This window comes from Artemia sp. Qi Xiang Cuo, chromosome 14 (genome assembly GCF_049724085.1).
Source record: "Artemia sp. Qi Xiang Cuo chromosome 14, ASM4972408v1, whole genome shotgun sequence".
Taxonomy (NCBI): Eukaryota; Metazoa; Arthropoda; class Branchiopoda; order Anostraca; family Artemiidae; genus Artemia; species Artemia sp. Qi Xiang Cuo.
Genome location: NC_142807.1, coordinates 21,553,653 through 21,578,238, shown reverse-complemented (window position 1 = coordinate 21,578,238; position 24,586 = coordinate 21,553,653). Strand labels below are relative to the sequence as shown.

General features: G+C 35.4%; 1 protein-coding gene across 4 annotated transcripts in view; it reads right to left on the bottom strand.

The window, feature by feature from the left end:
- Nucleotides 1-3,746: 3,746 nt before the first annotated feature.
- Nucleotides 3,747-24,586, bottom strand: part of Nup160 (nuclear pore complex protein Nup160) — a 109,852-nt gene continuing 89,012 nt past the window's right edge. For all 4 annotated transcript variants that reach the window (XM_089100345.1, XM_089100346.1, XM_089100347.1 and 1 more), the window contains 6 exons: nucleotides 20,533-20,723; nucleotides 17,087-17,283; nucleotides 14,955-15,085; nucleotides 9,982-10,148; nucleotides 6,512-6,733; nucleotides 3,747-3,890 (listed from right to left, as the gene is read on the bottom strand). In XM_089100345.1, the coding sequence (XP_088956471.1) occupies nucleotides 3,813-3,890; nucleotides 6,512-6,733; nucleotides 9,982-10,148; nucleotides 14,955-15,085; nucleotides 17,087-17,283; nucleotides 20,533-20,723 (986 nt within the window). In that variant the 3' untranslated portion in view covers nucleotides 3,747-3,812. The remainder of the gene's footprint in view (nucleotides 3,891-6,511; nucleotides 6,734-9,981; nucleotides 10,149-14,954; nucleotides 15,086-17,086; nucleotides 17,284-20,532; nucleotides 20,724-24,586) is intronic.

Sequence of the window (24,586 nt, the reverse complement as noted above, 5' to 3'; positions counted from 1 at the left end):
TCAGATAGAAGCTTAGCTGCGTAAAAAAAGAAAAAAAATTTCAACCGAAAGTAAGAACATTAAAACTTAAACGAACAGAAAGCATTCCGTATATTAGGGGAACTTTCCCATCTTCAATATCCCCTCTTCACGCTGAAGTTTCTTAGTACTATTAGATAAGGTTCGGATTCTAATTAAACAGCCCTCGTGTTTCAGAAAAGAATTGGGACAAAAGGTCGAACTTTACCATAAAGAGCGGGATATTAAAGACGGGGCAGCCCCCCTCATATACAGAATAATTTTTACTCATTTTAAGTTTTAATGTTGTTTTTTTTTAATTTAATTTCTGATTTTTTTTCAAATAACTCTATGAAATAAACCTCATTTTCAGAGGAAAATCCCCCCCCAAGAAATTATCCCGAGACAATGCCATCCCCACTGGAAGTTCCCCCACAAACTTTCTTGCTTACGATTTTGCTTGAAAAATACTCCTTAGCGTACTTCCGTTTGAAAAAAGACTTGCTTTTTATTTAAGTTTTGACCATTTTTCAGGGCAAGGTTGGAATAACCCCTCCATGTGTGGAAAATATTTCCGAAAAATCCCCCCTTCTCCCATCGGAAAGTTTCTCCCACGGAAAACTGCCCAATCGAGGATTTCTCCTGGTGATAATTTCCCCATAGAGAATTTTTTTGAAAAATATTACGCCTGTCATTTAAACGACTTTCCTTTCGTGCCGATTGGTTTTTCTCATCGGTTTCCCTATGCGTCTGCACGAGGTATTAGTTAACGAAAGTTAGAGTCATTCCTTAAAAAAACGTATAGAGTGACGAATGATGAGGAATGATGATTTTTTTTTCCAGACAGATCTTAATAGCTTTTCTAAGGCAGTACCACATTTCTGTCAGTGTTGCCACGTTGGCCCGTTGAAATAAATAAAACAAACTAAGTAGTTAAATGTGATGCTTTTATTCCGTAAAAGTCAAAACATTGAGGGTCTACTGATTCTTGAAGACGACTACACCTTGAAAAGAAAACTTTACTTGTAGCTTTTAACCTGTTGGTGCTGTTTGTTTTTAGCTAATTTTTTCAATCCCGTTTCTTTTGTTAAATCTGACGCCAGCTACGACCGGAAGCTGTATAACTGCATATCCAACTGTTTAATTTTTTTAAGAGGAAAAATACACAGCCTTTATGTCTTACAACATTAGGCAATAATCTTATTCATTAAAAATTGAATTTCGATTGTCCCCTAATTTTGTAAAATGTACATGTTGTGCAACTTTGCACTTAGCAATTTCGCCAAATTGGATTCCGCTTTGTACACTTCCCTGGTGTTTTAAGTTTTGTAAGGGGTAGTATTCTCGAGAATTTGCCCCCTTATTCTTAAACCTTTTTTTCATAAATACCCTTTTTTCTTTAATAACGATGCTTGGTAGGTTTGGAATATGAGGATATACCTTTTGAAAAAGTCGTTTTCCCAACTAAGTTACATTTACACGAGATATTTTCATTAGGCTTTTCATTAGGAATAGGATTCTGGCGGGGCATTGACAAATCAAAGGGGAAAATAAAAAATGAACAACGGTTTAAATGAAGATACAGGGTTTAACTCTCATCCTAGGAAGAAGAGTGAGCATAATCCTGCTAATGAGGCTAAGGCTCTTTCTATTCCAGCCTCAAAGATACCTAAACTTTCAGTAGATCCAAATCTTTCAGTCTTTCTACCCGCTTCTGAATATTATTCTGCCTTTCTTGAGTTGTTATCTGCTTTACATTCACTTTCTTTTTTTTGTGCTGCCTTTTAAGCCACAAAAAAGAGTATCATTCAGCCATGAGGGGGCTGGTGCCCCCTCTATGGAAAAGATACCTATGGAAAAGAAGCATGATACTAGAGGTGCTAATGCTACTCTGATTGCGGTTGAGGAAAAACCAATTTTCATGTTTTTCTGAAAATGTGCAGGCTCTGTCTGCAAGAGTACCTCCTCTGTTTGCATTTCCGTAGCATCTTTCTTGGAAACTACAGCCTCATATAGTCTAGCTGAACCAAGTAATGAAGAAAAAATGAATCCAGGGCAAGATGATTTGGATAAGCAGGACGGAGAAGCAGCTTCTTATCATGATATCAGGGATGATGATAAGAAGGATGATGGCGTATGTAGTAAGAACTGTCAAAGCATTTCACATGCTGCAAAAAAAACAGAGAACGAAGACGACAGCGACGAAGATGAAGACAATGCTTCAGGCATAAACACTTATTATGAGGTTTTTAATTTTTGTAAACGTGTAACTGTTGCTAAATGGGAGAAAAGACCATATCTCAAGAAATACGATTGTATTTCTTGAGCTGTATTTCTTCCAGCTAAGCAGTGGAACATAATAGAAAACTATTTAATGGCTCATTTTAAAGGAAATCGCTATATCGACGTGCTTGTGTAATTAAAAAAATCTTTAATATAAAATCTTTTTTTTTTGCAAAAACTACATTTTTGTATACAAGATGATGATTGACATCATAGGCGTAAGTTATAGCCTATGCTAATGCATAATTTAGATACTTCAGGCGGTATATGCATTGGAAAATGCCTTGTTTTTACTGAGTCAAGTATTATGATTGTAGTGGTAGCTACAACCTAGTAAGAGACAAACAAGCCCCATAGTAACCAAAAGATTCCCCCAAACCCATAAATTTGATTTTGAAAGCCTGGGAGGACACTTCCGGGGAAATGAACGTTTTACTGAACAGTGTTAGCTTTTGCGCTTTAGCGACTGCAACGAACCGCTTCTGTGTGGACATTTTTGCAATTTTATTGCATGCTTTATCCATGAGTTGTGTGCTTTTTAAAAAAATAGCAACAGTGTGTAACAAGGATATGAGCTTATTCCAGTGTAACAAGAAAGATCCCCATTGCACTTTTTTTTAAACAGCTGCTCATCAAATTCTTCAAATTTGCGCGTATTAGATAGCAAGTTTTTTTTATTGCACGTTCGGCACATTTTCGCAAAAAAAACTATGATTTCGGCGCTTTTTCAGTTTCATGGCTTCATTATCTTATGACAGGTATCTGACAACACTGGTTCAGTCTATACCTTTTCGCATAGTAGGCAGTCCATCGCAATCAATTAAGAGCCAAATCAATATAGCCAAATTACTTTTAATTCACCAAAATGGAAATAATCTAAATCTATTGAATAGCCTTTAGACAGAAAATTCATTTGTGAGGAAACCATAAAATTAGTATTTTACATCTACAATAAATTGTAACTGTAGGTGTATTGTAGATGTAAGCTGAATAAGCCTTATCAACTTTATTTTTGGTTTTTACGTCATACTATATATGTATATCGTTTTTTAGGCTATGTGGAATGAAAGCCAACACTGAACCAATCTACTTCTTTTTACAAATTGGATTTTTCAGTCTAGTTAAATTTTTAGTCTAATTCTGTCTTATTATCATTACGTTTCAGGATAAGAGTTTTTCCCAATTTTGAGTAGGCATAGCAGCCCGTAAAAGGGTTCGAGGTGGGTATCGGCAATCACAAAAATTCAGCTCTTGAAGCAGGGTCCACAACGACGATCATATATTATAATTAAGCTCTTTCTAAAAAGGAGAAGAAGAGAGATGTTGAGAATAAAAACTTTCTCTTATATTGAACTGCGTTTCTTTACAAAAATAAAGAAACTTCTGCGAAAAAAAAAACATAGTTTAAGTTCTACAAGGATTTTCTATTCTGAATGTCATTTAAGTTTCCATTAAACTGCGTCAAATTCGGCAGATTTCCATTTAATTGAAAATACATAAGATGAATACATAAGCAATTAACAAAGAAATTATTATCCAAAAACAGAGACATCAGCATTTTGAACGGCTTTCAAATAATTCGATTTTACTCTTTCCATATCTGACAAAGCCTAAAATTAGAGAAGAAAAAAAAAGTTTAAAAGGAATCAGCAAAAACATAATGCATCAATAATATATTCAAACAATTTCCATAACAGATTATAGTTTAATGATATAGAATATAAAATATGAACTTTTTCCCTATCTGATAACGTCTATGACTAGAGAAAAACAACAAACAAAAATAAGACTAAACTATAACACAATGAAAAGTTCAACAATTCGTGTCATAAGGATTGTAATTTGTGCCCTAGGGGCATATAAGGTGTTAATAGAAAGCGTTGTCGTAGAAATTCAAAAAGGACTCATTCGATTGGAAATCAAAAGGCTTAGTGCCCTTTTTAATAGTCGAAAGTGATTGGAAGGCTTGACATTTTTATAACAAAGATCGATGTGGATAAAATGTATTATTTTTTTGGCTGATACCCTTTTGAATAGTCGAAAGTGTTTGGAGGGCAACTTATCCCTCTCCTACGCCCACCCTTCCATTTGCCTAGTATGTTTAAAAACTAAATGTTGCCTTAAGATTTTATCACAATGCATTTTGTTAATGCTAATTTCTAATAAGGCATCTCAGCAATATACCAAGAACAACTGAGGGTATCATGTTCAAACTTTCGGGACTACTTCTGCTCTTAAATTTTAACCAAATCAAAATAGCGTAAGTGTATCCAAGCTATCAAAGAAAATAAACAGATTTTTTTGCGAATGGTATCAAGTTTTACATTTCAGGCCAACTAGAGGAGGTATGAAACTATATTAAACACTACTATTTGTGTCCAGATTTTTAAAAGGGTGTGTGTTGTTAAAAATTGCTGAAAATTTTTCTCCAGCAAGTTGACCAGGAAAAACGAAAAGATTTAAAGTATTATTTTCCTTTTCCTTGAAAAGACTATGTCAATATAAAACGAACAGAAATTAATTAAAAAAAAAAACTTTTTCCACAAAATAAGTTTTTCAAAGGAAAGTAAAGAACTCAATTAAACCAAAAATGAGAAAAAATCAAATCAAATAATCTACCAAGCGTGAAACTACCACAAATCAGCATCGATAAATAAATGAAACCCTAAACGAACAGAAAACAACATGAGATGGGCTCAAAACCCCTAAGCCTTTCCAAGGCCAGAACATAATTTGCACTCTACCGAAAAAAAATACAAATGAATGTACATTGTCAGTTTAATATACATATACTGATATTTAGTAATTAAAATGCTAATATTATTTGATTTATTAAAGTTATAAAAGTAAAACATTTATATTTTTTTCAGTAAAGTGCAAACTATGATTTGGCCTTGAGAAGGCATAGGGGCTTTGAGCCCAACTCATGTTAATTTCTGCTCGTTTTGAGTTTGACTCGGTTATTTATTGTAATCTGTTCGTTTTGGGTCTCATTTATTTATCTATGCTGATTTGTGGTAATTTCACGCTTGGTAGATTATTTGATTTTATTTTTTCTCATTTTTAGTTTAATGGAGTTCTTTACTTTTCTTTGAAAAACTTATTTTGTGGAATAAGTTTTTTTTAGTTAATCTCGAAAAGAGCTTCATCATTTCTGATGCCCTTCCATACGGCCTACACTTGAAAAACTGCTTTCTCTACTGTCGTTGCAATGAAATCAAACACCTTAATAGCTTTGTTTAAATCACTAAATAACACCATCCCTTACACTACTTTCTTAATCTATTTAAAGTTCAATACTCTCTTCTTCTTACAAAAGTTAGGCTAGATGCACTTGAGCGCAGGAAAGATATGTTGTGCCTCTATTTTTCAAAAAAAAAAAAAAAAAAAAAAAAAAAAAAAAAAAAAAAAAAAATGCAATCACAAACGCTCGCACAGAAAACATTTCTCACAAGACACTCCCCACCCAGATTCCACCCACCTTGGGATGTTTCTCAGCCTATTCCTACCTTAACCCCCACTGCTGCCCCTTCGAATATAGATAAACTTTTGTAGTAAAGGCTACAAGGCTTCAATGTTTTATTATAATTTTTTATGCCCCGGGGCATATAAGGTTACGCGCCGGGGCATATAAGTTTTTTGTGGAAGGGGTGGTTGCATAAACTTTATAGGAGGCTCATTTGACTGGAAATTCAACGTTCTAGTTCCCTTTTTAGAATTCAAAAGTGATTTTCCCCAAGTACAACTGATTGAAATTTTGAGAGAGCTTTGAGAGAAAGAGAGAGAAAGAGAGAGAGAGAGAGAGAGAGAGAGAGAGAGAGAGAGAGAGAGAGAGAGAGAGAGAGAGAGAGAGAGAGAGAGAGAGAGAGAGAGAGAGAGAGAGAGAGAGAGAGAGAGAGAGAGAGAGAGAGAGAGAGAGAGAGAGAGAGAGAGAGAGAGAGAGAGAGAGAGAGAGAGAGAGAGAGAGAGAGAGAGAGAGAGAGAGAGAGAGAGAGAGAGAGAGAGAGAGAGAGAGAGAGAGAGAGAGAGAGAGAGAGACGGAGAGAGAGAGACGGAGAGATAAAGGGTGAGGGAGACACCTAGGGATGTGAAGATACCTAGAACAATCCTATAAGTCTTAACTAAAAACAAAAAACATCGTTCAAGACCATAAAGCGTTTTTTTTTTTTTTTTTAGATTATTATTATTTCTTCGTAGATCCAGTCAAATAAAACTAAAAAATAAACCTTACCTTGCTCCAATAAGAATCCGTCGTCACTTGATATTTGAGCTCCATAAGGAGTTTGTCAAGAACTCTCAGTCGACTTGGTGGTATATACTCTTCCTGACGTTTAAAAGCAATTGTTTCAAGACTTCGGACGAGCTCCGAGTACTTTTCAACAGCAAGCTGGGACGCTTCTTCAAGAAAACCAAGCTGGTGATATAGTGATATCAACTCTGGCCAATTTCGTGACTGAAAATGAAAATGAAATAAGGTAATATACAAGCTACCGGTACCTAAAACATAGTTTTGACTTTACTAAATGTGGTCTGACTAAGGCCGTATCCAGGAAGGGGGAGAGAGGTAACATCCCAAAAGTTTGTCCGACTCGTAAAGTCGTGACAAATTTTTGTTATATTTTTTAAAAGAATGGCAAGCCCCCCCACCCCCCACCCCCGAACAAAAATCTGGATCTGACCTACAGTCTGCTGAAATTCAAGAAAGATAAATTTTTGTAAAGCAAACCCATTGGAGATAATTTTTTTTTACAATTAAACTCTCTGTTTCTCGGTGTTGGACGCTCGGAGTTCTTCAGTTTGGAACTAAATAAAGGGAGCTTTATAAGCCAAAATCCAGATAAATATGGGTTAAAGTAAAAAAGGGTTTCAGACAAACCTTTACGTAGTGGAAAACTACTACTACTACTAATAAATCACTGCAGCAAGCCACCTGGGTCCAACACAGTTTGAAACACGCCTCCTCCATCCTGATATTCACCCTTGTGTTTCAGGAGTCGTTCTTAAATAATCGGGACAAAATTCAAACTTTAGCGTAAAGAGCGAGGTGTTAAGGAGGGGGAAATACCCTTCATATACGTATAATTTTTGTTCGTTTTAAATTTTGTTGTTGCTCCTTACTTTCAGTTGAAAGAACTTGTTTTTTTATTTCATTTCTGATTGTTTTTTAAATAATGCTAGGAAATCTGACCCCACCTCCCCGGAGAAATCCCCCTCCCCATGGAAATATCCTCTAAACAATTCAATCCCGGTGAAAATTTACCCCGGACTATTACTCCATGCGTAAAATTGAGATGGAAAATAGAAAGCAAGACATATAAAAACAATTTTGTATAGGAAATCTGGCGAATTCCCGTAGGGTATAATGTTCCCTGGCAAGTTCATCCCCTGTAAAATTCTCCCGTGGAAAACCCCCAGAAGAATATTTGTCCCCCCCCCCGAAAATGTACACATACTTCCCAATAACAAATGCTATGCGTAAACAATGGGCAAATTTATAATTTGAAGACCTTTCCCCCTGGGGCTGTGAGGGGGGGGGGGTCATATTATGTCCAAAGGCATAGTTATTGGGCCTTTCAACTATGATGAACAAAATCACTATCTCAAAATTTTGACCTGACAATTTTGGGAAAAAAGGGGCGGTGGAGGGGTCCTAGTTGTTCTCTAATGTTTTCGGTCACTTAAAAAGGGCATTAGAGCTTTTAATTTCCATTAGAATGAGCCCTCTCACGATATCCTAGGACCAGTGGGTCTATACGATCACCCGAAAAAAAAAAAAAAAAAAAAAAAAAAAAAAAAACGCATCCGTGATCTTTCATCACGATGTGGATCTTTCATTCCATATTTTTGCAGATAGGAGCTTGAAACCTCTACAATTGGGTTTTCTAATACGCTGAATCTGATGGTGTGATTTTCAGTAAGATTCTTTGACTTTTAGGGGGGTGTTTCCACCTTTTTTTTCGAAAACCTGACAAATTCCCTCAGGCTCGTAGCCTTTAATGGGTAAGACTAAGCTTTATGAAACTTATATATTTGAAATCAGCATAATAAGCCGAATATATATATATATATATATATATATATATATATATATATTGGTATCAAAATTCTGTTTTTTAGAGTTTCAGTTACTATTGAACCGGGTCGCTCCTTACTTACAGTTCGTTACCACGAACTGTTTGAAACTTTCAATTCTTCTACAGAAAAGGAAAAGAAAATTAGTTTTTGCCTTTTAGTGTATTTTAAGATCAAAGCATTTTTTAATACTATTTTTGTTTTAATTGTTTTTAATCTGTTAAATCTTTCAGGACAGACTTTTTATATGTTTCTCTTTAAATAAAAAATCTTTTAATGCTTCATCCTAACGATTTATAATTCATACTGACAAGTCTTGCTTGTAAAACTTCATGCAGAAACCACACCTACCTCTTGTTCAAATAACCAATAGCCACAGTTATTGCATTTCTTTGGCCATTGTAAAATGGTGTCCCTTTCTCATGTTTTATTTTGTTTTTATTTATAGATTTTTATTATTCATTTTAATTAGTTAATAAATATTTCCATTAGTTTGACTATTCTCTGGTCTGTAGTACCATACTATTATGTCTTTTGTTCAATATTTGCACTTACTACTCACAACCCTACCCAATCACTGGGTATTCAGTGGATATTGCGCTGGGTTTTCGGCTCTTTTTCCTTGGTCCATGGCAATCATGAAAGCGTACACCCAAACACAATCTACAAAAATAATCTACGGATCGATGACCAACGGAATTAGCTACAGGCAGGGGTGTATCCAGAATTTTTTCAGGGGGGGGGGGGAGTTTACAAAAAAACTTTTAAAAAGGCATCAACAAATTGTTCATATTCATTTTTGTTACGTTTTTACAAGTCAAACAAAATTTCGGGGCGGGGGGGAGGGGTCAAATCCTTATACCCCTGTGGGAACGGTCTTGGCTACAGGGAAGCTTTTTAGTTTTTCTGTTGAGGATGGGGTTGGGGTTGCACTAGTGTCAATATAACACAAAATCCTCTTTATCAATTTCTTTTAAATGATCCACTCTTCTAAAAAGGGATTTGACGGATGATGAAGGTATTATCTGTTGGCTCTTGACAAGACAGAGGGAGGGACGCCATAATTTTAGCTACTGCTAATATAACAAAAAAAAAATAGTTTTTCAATTTTTCTGGATGTCGCCCCCCTCCCACCTAAGAGGATTTGACACGCGATAAGCATATTCAGGACCCACATAGATCTACCGGGAGTTTCATCCATCTAAGTTTACTCTTCTCAAAATTTAAGCTTACGTTAATTAAAATTGTTGAATTTTTTGAATGGTTTTTCATTTTTATATCATTTTCTTGAACACCCCCTTCTAATGAGAACATGACGTTACCTCCTAAAAAAAAGAAAAAAATTACAATAAATTGTATTTACAATGGAAATTGAGGAAACGTGTAAATTTTTTACGTTCAAAAAGTTTCTTCTCTTTTTTGATAAATCCAAATTCAGAAATAAAAATTTGTACATAAAAAAGGAAAAAAACACGAAGAAGAAAATAAATCACCCTATCCTAAAGGGGAAACTAATATAGATAGAGAAGAAAAACTCTACAAGCAAGAAGACACTAGGATGGTTAACATGGTTTTCCTCTTCCTTCAGAAAAAAAAAATCACATTCACCTTTACAGAAAAAAGACTTACCGAGTAAGATTTTACGAGCCATGCCGGTAAGAAGACATCTGAACTAAGAATTCGAAAGGCACATGTGCGATGACATGTCGTTTCTAAAGATCTTTCTGCTGTTAGCAAACTAGCCTCGAGCAGTCTTTCAACTTGCTCCACTGGCCGGGAAGATACTATTTCACGGACTGAAAACAAAATATAAAAATAACAGAAACAAAATATTTGCACAGCAGCAAGATTAATTTTTTTGTTTTTTTTTTGAAAAAAGACGAAAGGGGTGGTATTTTAATTTTAAAATTTACAGCTTTTTAAGGATGATTCAAATCCAAAAAGCAACAAAACGTAGCCTTAAGCTAATTTTAGGCTACCCTAGTTTTATTTTTGTCGCTAAACAAAGACTGACTTGCAATGCTCACATGTTCAGATTTGTCATAAAATATTTGAGTTTGAAAGGTATATGAATCAACAAGTGTAGCATGAAAACAGCTGGATAATCCAAATTATAAAATAAAATAGCCTAAAAGCTAAGTTTACAGTGTACAACTTTTATTTTCCATGCAAGCAAAAGAGCTTGGATCACAACACTCCCGAGCAGACAATTGATTTAACAACTAAGAAAAAATAAAAAGCGGTCTCACCCATCTTCTGGTGGTCCATACCCCTAACGTAATTTTGTTTTGTCTTTCAGTCTACATGACCCTTGGCTTATGGATGTAAAATTTTAACTGATCAACTACAAACAGTTTTCAACCTATTTTTGGACGCACTTCCCCATCCCTTTGGCACAGGGAACAATCCCTCAAAGTTTTAAAACTAGTCCATTAGCCAGGACTAAGAAACATGCCTACCGCACCTTTTTCTACAAACACCTATTAATGAACGATTGGTATTTCCATTTCTAAGGGTTCTTGCTCATGGTACTGCGTGGGTTATGTCATCCCAGAGACATATTTAATAGGCTTTCCGAATATTACTAAGAAAATGGTCATTTTGAAATTTTCATCCGATACCAAGTTGAGTTACAGGGGTACCCAGGGACAAAATGGCCCGGGAAAAGGCCGGTGATCCTCTTCCAAGTTCCCTACACCAAGCCTTTTCATACGCAGTGGCTAAGGAAAAAAAAAGACACGGAGGATTTATTGCTCTATATCAATTTGACATTACTGCGTTGACTATGATTAATTCTTTTTTTGATTAATTGTCATAGTTATTACGATTTTATTACAAAGTCTTTGCTGTTCTTGGCGTTGGGAACCAAATTAACTTATCCAAACTAATATGTTAGTAGCAATAATCTCTTCTAGGATATATAAGATCTTGAGAATCATAAAAGATCTAAAGCCGAACTGGCCAGCCATGACGGAAATTGGAAATTAAAAATTAGAAATTAAAACACACATTTTTGCAGGTTTATCAATTAATAGGGATACTGGGAGTATAAATATTGATCCTATTTATGATTAATGATACTATTTTAAAAATTGAACCCATATTTAAAAATAAAAATAAAAGTATTGCAAAATGCCCCAGGGGTATAGCTTTGGAATATGGACAATTCAAAAGGGCAAGGAAGACTTGCTAGTTACTTTCCACATGAATTGTCAAAGGAAAGGTTCAGGTGTTCTTTTGGATAACAATATACCAATTAATGATAGATTGTGCTCTATTTGGGCTATGATAAGCCCCAGAATTGAGCTTTCCGGGCATCCATCCAGAGGCCAAACAAAAAGGAGGACGAACGGGGTGAGAAGAGGTCAAAATAGACAATATAAAGGAAAGTTATAGAATGGAGTAGAGTGGAGCTTCAAACAGGTTGGTGTGGAGGAGGAGCGTACACAGCTGTACAACCAACAACCTAGTTCATTTTCTATGGCTCTTTTCAGAAGTTACAGATTGACATTTATTTTTCGGTTTTATTTGGGTAATTATGAAAAAGAAACATCAATATAGGTTGTATTTACCAATCCCATCCCCCCATTGCACTTCCAGGCTGAAGGGCCTTGAGATGGAGAACAGAACCACCGGTTTGGACTTTAAGGGTCTAGTGCCGTATTCTTTACCTTTTTTTTATTTTACCAATCTAGATTGATTTGAGTCGGGGGAGTTACTGTTAAAAGTGAAATTTGAGTTATGACCTATTTTTTTTTTTGCACTAAACAAAATGACACAAAAGACAGTCTAGATTGGAGATCAAATCCACCCAGATTAATCATTTTTTGAAAACTGGATCAACACAACGGTGCTAGGCTTATCAACCCTACGGGAAATTCCCCCACACACAAAATTGAGCAGGCACAGAGAAAGTATGACAAATAAAAAAACGAAGAAAGGAAGGAATTTGAACATTTTACCAATATTCCAAAATATAAGCCGAATTTGTGGTGTAGAATGTCTCTTAGTATTTGTTTTTACAATTGTATTTTATTTTAGTAACTTTTTTCGTGTTTCTGAGGGTTGATTTATGATAGCAGAGTAAGATACAAGATTAACATTGCGGTTATGGGGGTGGTATCAACCCCAAAGACAAAATTATCAGACATTTTGATCTTTTCGAGCAAAATAGATATCTTAAAAACCTATTTGATATCAAAGGGGTTAGAGGAAGGCCAGATTGCAAAAAAGGAACCGAGACGGAGGCTGAACACCCTCTAGTAGCTTTTTACCTTTGGAAAGGATAGAAGAACTTGCGATTTTCATTAGAATAATCCCCCTTTCGAGTTCCTAAAATAGCTCCTTCCGTTAAAAGCGGACCGAAAAATTTTTTTTTGGCAGTTTTTTTTGCCCTTTTTCGGGCTGCATTTTGAGATGAGGTAGTAGTTTTTCCCTTCTGCATTGGACCCCTTAGCCCAAAGATTTATATAGGTTTAAGGCCAATCGGGAAAATTCGACCCTTTTTAAAGCCCATGTTATTAGAGGAGGAACCGGTTTCAAAGGAACCAATCGTTAAATAATTTGCTTGTACCTTACTTAGTCCCCTTGGCCCAGGGGCTTACGGCTGTGAGTTTAAAATTGATCAGGAAAAGACTTTATGGCTCATTTCCGGGCGGCTAACTCCTCCCCCTTTTCATAGCAAAATGATCGTGATATTTTTGCCAAGAAATAATCCCTAAAAGTTTCACGCCAAGGGACTCCCAAGACTAAACTTACCCTCCCCCTTTTTTTCACTATAAAATACATCTGTAGAGAGCTGACAGTTCGCACAATTTACGGTTCTTATCCCAGGTGTTGTGGGAGTTAGGCCATCCTTGGATGCAAATTTATTGATATTTTCAACTATTCTGAAAAAAAGGGAACCTTGAAATATTGACCAGATGTCCTTAAGCGTTACAAAAGAACCAGATATAAAAAAAGGTTCTACGACAGGGAAACTTTTCTGAGGAAAAAAGTGAACGAAACAAACCAGATCAGTAGGCGATGGTCTGTCGTTGCCTATAGTAAATGGCCATAAGGATTCAATGTATTATTATAAAAAATTTTTTACCAGAGGAACTTCATATGGAAGGGGTGGTCATATAAACTTTGGAGGGGGCTCATTCGAGGAAATCGGAAGTTCTCGTACTCATTTTAAGAAAAACAAAATAATTGTAGTGTAACAACACCCCCCCCCCCCCTCACCTCCTCCCGGCATACTTATTGGACCTTTCTGTGGTTATATCAAAATTTTATTCGGATGTCTTTGGTAAAAAAAAAGGGATATAGGAAGGGGGCTAGATGCCCTCCAATCTGTTGGGTTAGTTACAATGGAACTTAAACTTTTATCCGAATAAGCCCTATATCAATCTTCTAGGACCCTTGGTTTGATATAATCACCCCTAAGGGAAAAAAACAAAACAACAAACAACAAACATCTGTGATCTTATTCGCAAAAAATACAAAGTTCGAAATTTTTCTAGAAACCTCTAGAGTAGAGTTCTCTGATCATTTTATTGTTAGGGAGAGGGGCAGACGCCTCAAAAGGGGCATTTCAATGCAAAAACATCCTAACTCTCATTGACCCTTCAGATAAATACATACTTAGCTCTAAGGAAGGGGAGGTGGAGGTAGAAATTGATGTATAATATCTTTTGCGTTCCGGCAATATTTTAGTCTACACCATTATTATGAAAGTAAAGAATAATGTTAATCCCAAAACGAGCAGAATTTATTCCGTGCAGGAGAGGGATGCCCCATTCCCGTCCCAAACATCCCCCTCGTAACCATAGAAACTTCCAAGAATGCTCATTTGACCGAAAATTGAGGGTTCTAGTCCTCTCTTTAAAGTCAGAAGTGATTGAAGACCAAACAGTCCCTGTCCTAGAACTGATTTTGATATCTGGTAATTTGGATACCCCTTTGAATATTTGATCGAAATTTTGTGGTACCTATTTTGGTCTTTCTCTATGCCTGCTCAATTTTGCGTATGGGGGAAGTTTCCATGGGGGAGGGGGATTTTATGGGGGGGGGACACCGGCGTCCAATTTTATTAATTATGAAGCAAAATATTTTAGTTAAATGAAGCTTTAAAATTGATGTCAGAAACATTTTTCTGCAGTAAGAAGGGAGGTATCTCTCTACAGTAACCTTATTTAGGCTTAGCCTAAATTAAGGGTGATGATAGATTATTTTCTACCCTCCCCTCGCCCATACCCCATCCTAACGTATCAGAAGGCTCATAGAGATACAGACAATCAGGGCAGTGAAATACATTCTTTTAGGCATCTAGCATCCCCCCTTCTCGCCTCAACAATAACCCACTGCCCCTCACTTTTCTTCGTGCTTTTTATTTGTCTTCAATTTACTTTTGGCTGCGAAGTTTTAGCTCTGGGAAGAATCTTCCAGGGGATTTCCAGCGGAGGAAGAGGAATAAGCCGACCCCCCCCCCCCCCCCATAACATTCACAACATATTTGGAAATCAGTTTCCAAAATTGATTTCGAAATCAACAACGTAATATTAGCAGCCTTTTTTGTAAACACATATGAGCACAATTCTAATAAACGCATGAACACAAACCAGAAGGATTATTCAATCGTATGAAATGAAGAGTTTCACTCTCTGCAGTAAAATCATTCTTGAGCGACCGCAACAGGTTTACGTAGTCAGATGTCAAGGCATCAATCACGATAGTTGTCTTGGTGCCAAACCTGCGAAAAAATAAATTATTAAATAAAATCATACCTGATTTATACAGTAACAAAATAAACCACTGAAACATTTACTGTTACCTGCATTTATTAAACATTCATGTTTACTGTATTTATTAATCGTAAAATAGATCACAAATACAATAACGAATGGCTGATATAAATAAATCAGAAAAATAATGCAATAGATGAATCCAAAACAAAAAAAAGAAGAAGAAGAAAACACAATTATGGAAGCGCAGACCAATTCACAAAACGCTCTTGATTTTATAATGTCACAATAAATAAATAACGTATAATAAGTAATGTAACGTATTATTATTTTTTTTCTATTTTCTCCATAATTTCTCATATTTTTCAAGTAATTGACCTATTATTTTGAATTTAAACTTTTTCTTTTTGGATTTAAAGTTTAATCTTATTAAAACCTCATTACTTAAGGTAATTTTTCATAAATTAAAATAATAATGAAAAAAAATCATTGGACAAAACTAAAAAAAAAGAAAGCGCAAAAAATAGAAGCATGAACCAATCGCCAGGAACCTCAGAATGTATCTTTACCGTAACAAGAAAAAAAGGAAGCTATTTCACTGATTGTAAAAAGTTAAATTAAAACCTAAAACGACAAGAAATTATCCTGTACACGAGGGAGACCCCCTCCCCTCACTCTATATTAAATTTTGACTAGTGCTTTACTGAAGCATTTTAGAATAAAGGAAATAGAGTCAGTTGGTAATCACATGTGTTCTGTTTGCAACTTGCCCTTCTGAGCTGAATATTTAAGGTAAAGATTAAATTGTTCGCAAATATGGAAAAAAAAATTAATCACACCGTTTTTTTTTGTTAGAGCATTCACTTCTAAAATAACGGGATACAAATTTAGATTTTAGTCTACAGAGCAGGGGACTGAAGGGACTTCGGATTGAAAACTCGTTGATTCAATCACTTTTGGTTAATTCTTTATTTCTAACATCGGATTTTCCTAAACAGAGGGTGGTTAGAACTCCCTTCAGATCTTCGCTCCTTAGACTAACGTTTAAATTTTGCAAAACAATGTTTCAAGGAAAAGAGTACAATCAGGCGTGAAAAATTTTAAATTTAAAACTTTCCTCTCATCAGTCTCCAATCCCCAAAAGGTAGTCAAAATATATTCCTCCAAATTAATTGAGATTAAGGGTTAAACACCCCTCTCCATATTTCACTGAAACACCTCTGCCTTGCGCCACAAAATAACTGAAATTCCCACCGTGATCTCTTTTGTTACTTAAAACAAAAACACTAGAACTTTGAATTTCTAATCGAACAACCAAATTTCAAAGATTCTACAACCGCTGGTGCAATAGGATTACTCTGAAACCTAGAAAAAATATGGCGTCCGCAACCATTCTTCTCAGAAAATGATAAAAAATTTGGTTTAAATAAATAGACTTGAAACTTCGGCTGCTTTTTTTTCAGATATCCTGAATTTACTGGTAACATTTTCGGCCATCCCCTCCTTTTGGGGATGTTTCCCACTTCTTCAAAACATAGGCAAATTTCCTTACACTAATTTTAAATATTTTTAATAAACTTTCATATTTAGAATCAAAATGAAAAGTAGGTTCTATCTATGTATATATTGTTATGAATTTTCCTTTTTAGTTTAGGTGACTATTGGCATTATTTTCTCCTATATTTCCTATAATTGGCCGGTTTTTTGTACTTTTTAAGAAATTTTTCTTGTAATATTATGTATTTGTTTATTTATAACAAATACATCAATAAACAACAGCCTATAAGCGAAAGTACAAACCAATTCCTAAGAGCCTGAAAATAAATCCTTACCAGCCTACCAGCAGGCGTAGGTCAGACTATACCACAACAGGTATCATTTCATAATTTGTAATATGGAGTATATAAATAAATGTAAGCGATCACAAGTCTAAGGCATAAAGCATAAGTCGATCTAAAACCCCACCCCTAGGTCTAAAACAAAATTGTTTGTTTTGTATTTTTGCTTACCTTCTGGCAACAGAGATCGCGAGCTCATAGCTCTTCATATTTACCAGCTGGGCAACAGTTTCTTGGGCTGAGGAAGGTACATTAGGGTTCATAGCTTGTCTCTCCATTAACTGAAGCAGGCTAAGTTGGGCAACAGTAAGATCATATTCCTTTTTCAAGTCTGAAAGCTCATAAACTTCAGCTGCAAACTCTTCATCCTGAGAGAACAAAAAAGAGAATATAAGGCAAAGAGAAAGAGTAAGTGAGTGAGGAATAGAGAGAGGGATTGAGAAGGAGAGACCCTCCGTCTAACGGTTCAACTCATCTTAAAGACAGAGATCCGATCTGGCGATTTATGTGTTTTTTATTATAGATTCTCATATTATTCACATTTATGTTTGTTTTTTCCCATTTGTCACTTTACCCCTCCAAAATGAATTTGTGAGGAAGTAAAAAACTCAGCGAAATCCTCGTTTTCTCGTTTTGCTAAATGCTGGTAACTATCAAATGATTTTCAAGTGTATTTACTTCACTTCGTCAGTGAGGGTCCAATCTTGCAATCAACCACCCTCTTTCCGTTGTTCGATTTAACCCAAATTTCGTATAGGTTGTGTCTTCTTTGGAGTTACATGCTAGTGGGCCCGTTTTCCACCTTCCCCCGACCCCAACATCGAACATTAGCCAAAACATAGGCATGATACATCTTTTCTGAACTGGAATCATACAAGGACTATAAATCTTCATAATTGGAGGACCAAAGTAACCCCGTTGTATCTCCGACTCCCCCCCCCCCATTGCCAGCATTTTTGCATAAAAAAAAGCATGTTACACCAAGAAGGCATGTTGCACCTTGTTATTTATATAATATAATGTCTGTTGGAAGGCCCAAAAAACGAAAATTTGCAGTTGCAGTTACTATAAATGATGACTTTTTGAAACGAACACCTGAACTATCAAACGTGATAAGTTGTGGAATTTGAAAACCTGGACCATCAATTGCGATAACACCAATACGGACAGCTAAAGCAAAGGCCATTGCTAAATTGTCTGAAGTAATCAAAATCCAAAATCGTCTCAAAAATAAAGAGCAAAGACACGGGCGGTTAGAAGATATGCGAAAACGACAATTAGAGCGTGTTAAAAATGAAAATGAAGGGCAAAAACACACGCGGTTAGAAGACGTACGACAACCAAACAAGTGAGGGAGTCAAAAATGAAGATGAAGTGCCGGGAATCAATGAAAATCAACCTGGACAGCGATAATCAAAACATGTCAAAATTGAAAATGATAGCGATGATGATGGTGTTTGGGATTTTGGCATGGATAAGGTCATCAATGCCTACCATACCTTTGTTTAAAAAAAACAAAGGTCGGCGATATGTATTTCATAATGACGAAAAATAAGCCGAGGTAAAAGAAACCGAACAATTTTAAAATGATAGTAGTGATGACTGGATTTTGACATGGATAAGGTCATCAATACTTACCATACCTTTGAAAATCAAAAATATGAACAGGATAAATCGTTGGAAGAAAAAAAATTTTGTCCCACCAACTGAACAATTAAAAGAAACAAAGGTTCGACAATATTTCTTTCATAATGACAAAAGACAAGCCAGGCAAAAGAAGAAGTTTTTGTCCAACCACCTGAACAATTATAAGAAACAAAGATGGTCGTCAATGCCTTCCATATCTTGTAAAATCAAAAACCTGGACTAGCTAAATCGTTGGATGAAAAAGAAGTTTTTGTCCCAAAACCTGAACAATTAAAAGAAACAGAGGTTCGGCGATGTGTCGTTCATAATGACAAAAGACAAGCCGAGGCAAAAGTTAAAGGTCCAATAAAAAAAAATATAATTTTACAAAGGCACCACTTCAAATTGAAGATCAATCCTAACTTCACGGCTTCACCAAAAGGCTATATTGGTCTGCTTTTCTAAGACAAGCGACAGTGAGAATCTATATATAGAAGCTAGCCACGTGCCCCATTCCTTTGTCAAAAACAAAGGTTCGGCGATACGTATTTCATAATGGTGAAAGATAAGCTGGGATGTAACGAACCAAACGAATTAAAAATGATAGCAATGATGATTGGGTTTATAATTTTGACATGGATAGGGTTATCAATACCTACCATACTTTTGAAAATCAAAAATATGGACTGGATAAATCGTTGGAGGAAAAAGAAGTTTTTTTTCCACCATCTGAACAATAAACAAAAGGTTCGGCGATACGTCTTTCATAATGACAAAAGACAAGCCAAGGCAAAAGAAGAAGTTTTTGTCCCACTGTCTGAACAATTAAAAGAAACAAAGCTGGTCGTTATTGCCTTCCATACCTTAGATAATCAAAATCCTGGACCAAATAAATAGTTTGAATAAAATTTAGATATAGTCCCGCCAAATTAAAAATGTAAAGAAACAAAGGTTCGGTGATATGTATTTCATAATTAAAAAATACAAGCCGAGGCACAAGTTCATGGTCAAATAAAAAAAAATATAATTTTACAAAGGCACCACTTCTACTTTAAGGTCCATTTGGACTTAATGACATCAACAAAAGGTTCAAATTGTCTGCGTTTAGAAGACAAGCGACAGTGAGAATTAATATATAGAAGCCTGCCGCGTGCCAGGGCCCCTTTTGGTACAGTTCGCACAGCTCCACCACACTTGGCATGCACAACCCGGTGTACATGATTTCTGAGAGTAAACAGTCCCTCGATATTCCACCTTTTCCCTGGATAGTTTACTTGTTCATGTGCAAGCCGTTAGCTTTCGTTATTGCATGTTGATAGGGGCATACACGATGGGGCGAGGGTCTTTAGACTCCCGCTCTGAAATCCCTGCTGCTTCTTCTCGAAGTAAGCTTTTGATAGAAACGAGGATTCGTCTTCATAGTTACTAAGCAGGATTAGACGGGGAGCACGCAAACACAAACCACACAAGTTCACATACACAAGCACAGGCACAAACCCACGCACAAAGACACACACACGCATTCAATAGCCAATTATATTTTTATATAATTTTTATATATATTTTTATATATATTTTTATATAATAGCCAAATATATTTTATAAATCTTTTTGTGCGATGAAAGCTGCACCAAAATTATGTTCGCAGGAATTCTTTCGGGGACAATGCTGGGGGAGGGGGGTAAATCATAAAAAAAAAGACCGGGTCGATTAAGTTAAACAATATTAGATATAATAGAAAAGACTGTTAATATTATATTTCTGCGTGTTAAGGATTCCTTTCCAAAATTGAAATATAATGGTGTAAGAACTTCATAGTTTTCAACCACCCTCCCCTTCTCCAGCTATGGCCTTCCCAAAAAAAGTTAAAAGCACTCTACTTAAAAAAAACTAAAATAAAGAAACTTGTTACAAAAACTTATTAAAACCTACGAGACTACAAGGACCAAAATAAAGACCAAAGGCTAGAAAAAAGAATTCAATGATTATACCTCGACATTCCTGTCATGGCCCAATATTCCTTTTCTGAGGTCTGGTCTTTCAACCCAAGCATTTGATGTATGAACCAACTCCAAGCAGGTCATCGTGCCCAGTAAACACTGCACTCTTTGATGGAGGCTACGACTATTGGCTTCAGTCTCTGTTTTAAGCCGATAAGCTTGTTCATACATAACAATAGAAGCTATAAGAAAATAACAGTTATCAAGATGGAAAAGTTGGAGCCAATTTTCCCAAATCAAGTGAAAATGACAGTGAAAACTGAAAAATGAGCTATATATTACTATAAATACAAAGAAATATTAAACAAAACTGGCCTGTTTCTCTGGATACTTGAATTATGCAGTCTTATCTTCCCTCAGCTGAGGGAGAGGGCAAACCGAGGTCTGAAGGGGGGGGGGCAAACTTGGTTCTAAAGGGGGCAGTTTCCCCCTGCCCCATAGCAAATTACGTCACAGTAGATATACCCCTTTTAAATTCTTTAGAAAAGGAGCAGAACAACCAGATCTGATAAACATGTTCAACAATTGGAAATTACGGCAAGAATATTGGCTACAGTAATTCAAGAGGCTCTTTATCTAACCGTAATTTCACAGGAGAGCAGAATCGTATTTTAGTAACTATTATTATCTTGATAACCAAAATATGAGAGAAATGGATTAAACCCATCGATTGACTTCGCTTGGTTTGAGGGTACAAATTGCTAATCAAGTGGCACATAAAAAATTTCACCTAATACCATTTAAATCAGCACAGCTAATTTTCTGAGAAACAACTTACTACATTTATTATCTATTCCATTTACATGGCCTACAGCCAGACCTTATGCAATCAGTTCCATATAGTTCTTCTACAACTGTTAGGTTGGAAGCAGTTTATGTGTTAAAGCGGCGCAATCTGTTTGACGATTTTTACAATTTTTGACAAATTTTTGACACATTCACAATTTTTTTGACAATTGACACATTGACAATTTTTGACAATTTTTTTGGTAATTGACACATTGACAATTTTTGACAATTGACACATTGACAATTTTTTTGTAAAAAATTTCACAATTTTTGACACATTGTTATGGAATTCTGATAATTCCTGCTATATGCCATAGGAGATGTGGTATATAAATACACAAATGAGATGTGATAGTTTTGATAACTTATCTGATACATATCTACAAATAGAACTAAGTATGAATGCTGCAAAGTCCTAAGTCCTCTTCTTTAATTTTCCCGATAGTTATGTGCCCGATATTGTCCGTCTAGGTGATAGTGAGGTGGCACCCACCACTGTACTCACATATTTAGGTCTCCCAATTGGGTCTTCGATTAAGAATACGGGAAAGTTTTTGCTTCAAAATGCTGAAAACAAGCTCAGAATTGCCTATGCTAGTGTGGTTACATCGCAACTTAATCTGGAACGGAAAGCCCTTTCTCGAATATATAATAGTGTGGCTCTCCTGCATATTCCATATTTGACCCGTTTTGGGACATTTTTACGGAATCTGATAGGCGAAGGTCAAGTCAAGCGCTATTTTAAGTGCTCGAAGTTTTTGCTTCAGGCCCCATGGTGGTTCAAGAATAGGTACATCGCTAACCGTTTCGGTGTGGTGGAACCGCTTCAGGGAGGGGATGAACTGTTTCAGAAATTGAGTAACCAGCCCTCTTCTAACCCGTGGAAGGGCGCACTATTTTAGTTATGTTATTTATTTGTAATTTGTGCATATCTTTATGACAAGTTTGTTTTCCTTTTCTTTTTATTATACTACATCGTTTTCTTTTTCTGTTTATAGATGGGTAATAAAGAACATTCATTAATTCATTCAATAATCACTAACAGTATTAAAATGGCTAAAAGTAAAAATTACGGTAAGCATAAAAATGGCGTAAAGTAGATAAAAATGCCTATGATCTGAAGCTGATATAAATCATTTAAGCATGAAAGTTTTGTTGCTTGAATTTGTATTTTGGACAGTGTGGTTTTTATTTGTTCTAAAATCGACAGCAACAGAACAACAAAAAATTATTTCACAAGACTAATTAAAGTTTAGAATCAAAGTTCAGAATCAAAGTTGGTTTCCAATCGGTAAAGAAATCAAAAAAAAAAAAATGAGAAAAATAAGATCCCCATAGTAATCAAGATGACTGAAAAAAAAACTGATAAAAACAAGATGATTGTTGGATAGATGATTATATTAATTCCTAAAAATTTCAGCAATTTTTGGTTTTCCAGTGTTACAATTATAGAAGAGAATATTTAAATATATTTGGTTTCCAATAAAGCGTAAATGACGCTGTGGGTCTTTAGAAGGTTTAACGGTAGAAGCTTGACTCCTATTTGTGGTAATTTCTGATGATTTAGAGTTTGACTTGATTATTCATTTTAATTTCTGCTAGTTTTAGGATGTATTGATTCATCTATGGCAGTAACTGTTATCTTTACGTTAAATATGATTATTAATTTCAATTTCTGTTCATATTAGGTTTTATTTATTAATTGATGGTAATCACTATCCGTTTCAAGCTTGAATTATTGCAAGCCTTTATTTTTGCTCGTCTCGTCTGCTCGCGTTTACTCGTCTTGTATTTTAAAATGGCTCTTTACTTTCCCTTGATAAGCTGCTCTTTTAAAAAACGATCTTTTAAGTTAAATTCGTTTGTTTTTAATCGACATAGTTTTATCGTTGGTTAATATCAAGAACATTTGAGACATTTTCAGATTTCCTGCTTAAGAATCAAAATATTGGATAGTTATTTAAATATTAGACAAAATTTGACTATTCAGTCGAAGTTTTCAATCAACAGTAGCTTTGTGTAACAAATTTGTGATAACAGTTTTAGTGGAATATTTTGGATAGATCATTGCGTCCCAACCAATTTTGGACAATGCCACACCTAGGCATTTCTAAGATCCTAATGCCCTGCCCATAATATTGAAAATTTACAGGTCGAACTTTAACCTGCATACACCTGAAGAAAGCTTATACGGCCGTTAACTTTGTATCTTTATTCGCGTCTTCCTGTAGGCATATTTTATACCTATGAAAAATATTGTCGAAATAAAACACCTTTTACGCAATCTATGACGTCATTGAACTTGAACTTTAAATGCATATGAGTGTGACATCATTGATCTAATTTTTTTTTTTTCAATTAAGGCTCTAAAGTATGATCAGCCAAAGGATGCACGTCATGCCCATGACCCACCAAAATATTACCATGTCTCACCGGTGGGGCCCCATGTTGGGAATCACGGGGGTAGATGGGGAGAGGTTATCATCGTACGATTAGAAGATCTGCTTCATTTTCGTCCTTCTACGGTTCGGAAGATATCCTAACAACTATCCTGTGGACAAATTTGAATAAACGCGTTATTAATCCACCGTTTCATTTAAATAATCTTTTAATGTTCTACTTCGTTGTGATTTTTTTTCTTTAAAATTACAAGTCTCTGCCATTTATTAAAAAGATACTTGTCTGTAATAATAATATAGTAATAATAACAATAAAAGGACGCCAAAAATCAATCCAACCAGATTTTTAATTTTTGCCTCAATTGAGACTCTTTTCGTCCAGAAGTTTTAATTGAGGCGTTAACGAGGCCTGAGGACTTAAATCAGATTGGCGTAAAAAAAAAAAAAAATCTAATTATTCAAACTAAGAATCGATAAAACCACGTGTTTCTTCTGAAATTCATTGTTCTCGTTAAGGTTAATCAAAATGTTCTAATTACTCTAAAAAATTCCCACCAATCGGAGAAAAAAGCTGTTTGGTCTATTTTAGGACCAATTCACGAATTAATACAACCCATTTTTCTTCAAAATATTTTTCAGATTTGTATGTCCCAGCATACTTGCTAAGCAATTTATTAATTGATTGGGGATAGACCATGTTTGGGCCTATTTTGGGCGTCACGAAGTGATTGAACAATTTTTAAAATAACCTTGTCTTAAAAACCCTTTGTTGTTTTGAGGTTCACTTGTTTTTAGCTGCATGTCCTGTAAGCCTAAAACAGTTTGAGAAAAACAAACTTGTTGCCACAGTTTCAGAT